Below are 5,053 nucleotides of genomic sequence, written 5' to 3' on the forward strand. Positions count from 1 at the left end.
TCAAGATGTCTCTCCGGATCCATGCTCTAGCTATTCCTTACCCCTTGGAGTCCCATAGCTTTTCTATGGCCGATCTCTGTATCAAGTTGGCCTCCAGGGATTTGGTTATCACCTTTGTTTCCACTGAGGGATCATCTGATTCACAAGCATACATCAACAATGTTGTTCAAACAACTGGTTTAGACGTTCGCTGTGCAGAGATTTCAGATAACTTGGCCATGGATTTTGATAGGTCTTTGTACAACGAAAGATTTTTACAGTTTACTTTCAACACAATGATGCAGCCAGTGGACGAAGTAATCGAGAGGCTGAACACACAGGAGGACAATCAAATTTCCTGCATCATTGCAGATTCGTTTCTGCCATGGACGGTGCTCATTGCCAAGAAATTCAACGTTCCTCTCATCTCATTGTGGACTCAGTCCGCTGCATCGTATATAATATATTATCACTCAGATATGCTCATTTCCAAAGGCCATTTCCCCTCTAAAACCCACGGTAAGACTCAATCCTAAATACTTTCATTAGACTGCCATTAAACCCCATTTCTTTTGTTTATAATTACTTTTTAAATATGGTTTAGATTGATGGTATAGTATAACAATATTTACCCGTTATTTCAGGGAATCAAGATAGAATCAAGATACATAATCGGTTATTTACATGTTATTTCAAGAAATTAAGATAGATAATCGCCTTATAGACAAACCATCCCAACCATACAACTTACAGTCCATTAAATTCTGTTTCTATATTTTAGTTTCATTCTCTGTTCACATATAAATCAATTTATTTTTTTTAAACGTTGGTAGGAGTTTCTTGCTCTGTTCACTTATCAATCAAAATTTTAGGTTCGTGGGAGAGGTTTTTTCAATACTCCAGGAAAAGTGATCATGGTTTCTTATTATAAAATTTTAAAAATTCAGAAACTGATAAATGTGAGTAGAAAAATGATTTTATATTGTATTGTTTGAAAAGAAACTGAGATCAATTTACGGTAAATATAAATTGTTTTGAATCCTAAATCTAATAAGTCCTTAGTGGCATCAAAAGAAACAAAGCTTTGATTGGTTATAGACATAAAACTGGGAACCAAATTCCAAGTTTAAATAGATTTATATTAATAGATTTAAGATTTTTATGATAAGGGTTAATAGATTGTAAGTTTTCGATTAATCATATCATTTTGTTGTTAGTTATGTTTAGAATATCTAAGTTTTCGGAAAATTTCAGTGTTTATTTTGTTAGAAAATTTGAAGTTTCCAATTTTAACTAGATTTATCTTCGAATCTATATTAATTTCAAAATCCGTGGGAACCTATGAATCTATATTCATTTTAAACTCTGTGGAAACCTATATTAATTTATTGCTATGGTTGATTTTCTCTTTTGTAAAATTGAACTTCAATTTTTCGTTTTATCAATTTAATTTTTCTATTTATCAATAAGGACGGTGAGATAAACTCTGAAACAAATCTATTCTTACAAGTTATTATAAAACTAATCAATCAGGTTTTTGAGGGCACTTTTCATGATATTGATCCAAGGGTTCACTCACTTTTTTCTTTTTCCAAGCTTTATTCAGTTTATTGTGATTTCTTTTTCTATACAGTGAAAGCTTTTCCTTTTATTTAAATTCAATTTTTCAGTTTATCAGCTGCACCCTTTTTCATTTCATTTACAAGTCTAGATGCAATAAATACTGTGAGACAGACTGAAACAATCTATTTTGGAATAGTAAGCGGTCAGATTTTTTGCCACTGTTAAAATATTGATGGAGCCAAGGGTTTAGTCACTTTTCTTTTCAGCTTTTTTCCGTTTATGGTGAATTCTTTTTCTGTACAGTTGAAGCAGATGATAACTGCATCGATTACATTCCGGGAGTCCCAGCGATGAGTCCAACTGATCTCCCATCTTTTCTCCAGGCAACAGAGATGTCAGACTTGATGCTCCATATTATATTTTTGTCTTTCCAATGCGTTCGCGAAGCAGACTGGGTCCTCACAAATTCAGTCTATGAACTGGAAAGAGAAGAAATACAATATTCGATGCAGACTACTACGCCTCTCTGCTCTGTGGGTCCGCTGTTGCCATCTGGGTATTTTGATAGCCATGAAGCTCTGGACTCCGATATGGAAAGGTGGTTGGATTCGAAACCGCGACACTCAGTCATCTACGTTTCGTTAGGTGAACGTGCCCGTGTTTCCGAAAGCCAAATCGAAGAAATAGCCGTCGGCTTGCTTGAAAGTAGAATTCCCTTCTTCTGGGTACTGCCTCCTGAGACTCTCAATTCTGATGCGTCGTTATCAGAGATTTTGCCAGCTGGTTTTCTTGATCAGATCAAAGATAAGGGTGTCGTCGCTTCTAACTGGTCTCGTCATCATCATCTGGCATTGCTATCGCATCGTTCCGTCGGGGGGTTCTTCACGCCCTGTGACTGGAATTCGATCTTGCAAGGTCTCTGCAATGGCGTTCCGCTGTTGGGCTTTCCGCTTCATGCCGATCAGTACACCAACTGCAAGCTCGTATCGGACGAGATGGGAATCGCCATGAAGGTACGGCATTCCGGAATCCAAGGAGAAACAATTGGGCGCAAAGAAATTGCGAGGAACGTGGAAGCCTTGATGCGGGGAGGAGAAGGTAAGAAGGTTAGGAAGAATATGAAGCGATTCAAGCGTGTAGCTACGAAGGCAACCATTGAAGGCGGATCCTCTGCTGGAAACTTGGACAATTTTGTGGAGGAATTGGTTGACAAAATTATGCTCGCCTAGTGTGAAATAGGCTATAGATGTATTCAGGGGCTGATGCTAAAATGTGGTATGTGGTTGACTGTGTTTCAGAAAATGTAACCTTTCTTGCGATAAAGTTTTTATGTAAAATGTGGTATGTGGTTGACCGTGTTTCAGAAAATGTAACCTTTCTTGCGATAAAGTTTTTATGTAAATTTGGATATTAAGATTTTGCCATATCATTACTTTTGATCTAACCTTTGTCTGAATAATGTTTTGATATAAATTTGGCCCCTAAAGTTTCTGAGATCGTGTCATTAGCACGCATCATTTGTTAATTTTTTCTTTCTCTATTGGGCAAATTTCTCTTTTTTTAGATTACTTATATATTCTGTACATATATATTAAATGTAGAGCTGTATGAAATCGCATATTGAATATTTATATATGTTTATATATAAACTAAATGGAAAAGCGGAATCAAATGAATACATCATACTCTATAAATTTTATTTTTAGTTTTTCTCTTTAAAATAAATATTAAATATTAAAATATTTTAATTGTACTTTTCTAAATTTTTAAATGTTATACATTAATTTATTATATATAATTTTGAATAAATAATTATATATGTATACTTTTGTGATAATATCAAAAAAATAAATTTATCAAATAAATTAAAAATATATATATATATATTATATAATTTAAAAATCCATATTAAAAAATTTATATATATATATATATATTAAACTATAAAAACTATTATTTTAAATAATTAAAATTAAATTATAAAATACCTTAACTATAAATGTATCTTGAAGCGTTGAAGGTTAATCGGGGATAAATAAAACAATCATTATATAACTAAATATATATAGATTCTTATCTATGATCTTCACAATTTAATAAATTATTTACTCTATTCTATAATTTTCGAAGTTTAAAAATAAGGTTAATTACATAAAAAGAAAACCACCACCATTTTTATATATGGTTAAATTTAAGTAACCTCCCCCATTTTTATATATGGTTAAATTTAAGTAACCTAAAACTCATTTTTAAAGCATAAATTTTATACCTAAATTTCTTGGCGTGTGGTATGATATGAGGATTTTTTTTGGAAATTGGTACAAGTATTTAAATTGTACAAGGATTCAGATGTCTTTATGGATGGGTTTAATGGAAGAGTTGACTTAAAGATTTTTTATATAGAATTCAGGGAAAGGAAAATCTCTCAGCGACAAAGGCAATATGATGATGTACAAGTTCTTTATACATATAAGGAAAATAATGCCATAGAGATATGTAGACAAAGAACCTTTGCTATTACATGTTGGGTTACTTTCCATCTTACAAGTGTCTAATGGTATTGTATTGTGAATTTTATCCTTGAATTTGTTTGATCTTATTCAAATATGATTTAGTTAAGTTTTAAGATACATTTAACATCTATAATATATTTAAATTTTACTATATTTTTTATTTTATATAGAATATCAAAAATATGCTTTTCCTTTTAAAAAAATGAAAAAATATAACAATATTATTTAATAATATATAATACATGATGAATCATTTATATATGAAAATGTTTATAAACATTTTTTCTAATTATCTTAATTCATTTCTACAAAAAAAATATTTATTTTTAATAAAAAATATTTTAGAATTATAAATATTTTAAAAATATAATCAAATTTATATCGAGTCATTTACCGAGGTAAAGGAATTGTCTGGACAGCCAAAAGTGGCTGGAATCCAGGCAAAAAATTTTCAAAATATCAAATAATTCAAAAAATCACGTTTTTTATAGTGGAAATAGATTCAACGCCATAAAAAACTTCCAAGACACCTAAAATTATGAAGTTTGACAACTTTTATTTGCATCTACAAAAATCCATGCCACATTTTTTCAAAATATAGCCAAAATTTCTATATTAAAAATAAAAAATAAAAAATTAAATTAAACTCCAACCGTTTATATTATTAAAATGAAAATAATTTTTACTAATTATATAGTAGATTTGGGAATTGAACAAACCCTAAAACATCGCGTGAGAAAATAATATATGACGTAATTGTGACCAGCAGAATTAAAAATACTTTTTCTTGAGAATGTGTTTCAAATGTTATGAGAGTTAGCAAATTCAATTTTCATTCTTTTCAATAATAAAAATGTAGGACATAAACATTTTAAGTAGATTTTTTCAAATGTAGACCGTTGAAAGAAGCGATTCTTAATTTTTTATTTAAATTTAATTTCCATAAAATAGTATATAATTTGAGCTTTTAATAAAGATATTACACGCTAACTATCACG

General features: G+C 30.5%; 1 protein-coding gene across 2 annotated transcripts; it reads left to right on the forward strand.

Annotated features, from left to right (window-relative positions):
• On the forward strand, positions 1-2,974 carry LOC149193579 (UDP-glycosyltransferase 86A1-like). 2 transcript variants are annotated; one of them, XM_089406750.1, is made up of 2 exons: positions 1-498; positions 1,846-2,974. In XM_089406750.1, the coding sequence occupies exons 1-2, from the start codon at positions 6-8 to the stop codon at positions 2,769-2,771; spliced, it is 1,419 nt and encodes a 472-aa protein (XP_089262876.1). In that variant the 5' UTR covers positions 1-5; the 3' UTR covers positions 2,772-2,974. The 2 variants fall into 2 exon arrangements, with proteins under 2 accessions (XP_089262876.1, XP_089262877.1); XM_089406751.1 differs by having other exon boundaries at positions 1,855-2,974.
• Positions 2,975-5,053: the final 2,079 nt, after the last annotated feature.

This window comes from Pinus tabuliformis, chromosome 2_2 (assembly GCF_031772625.1).
Source record: "Pinus tabuliformis cultivar Carrire ecotype Pingquan chromosome 2_2, CPIR1, whole genome shotgun sequence".
In the NCBI taxonomy this organism is placed as follows: domain Eukaryota; kingdom Viridiplantae; phylum Streptophyta; class Pinopsida; order Pinales; family Pinaceae; genus Pinus; species Pinus tabuliformis.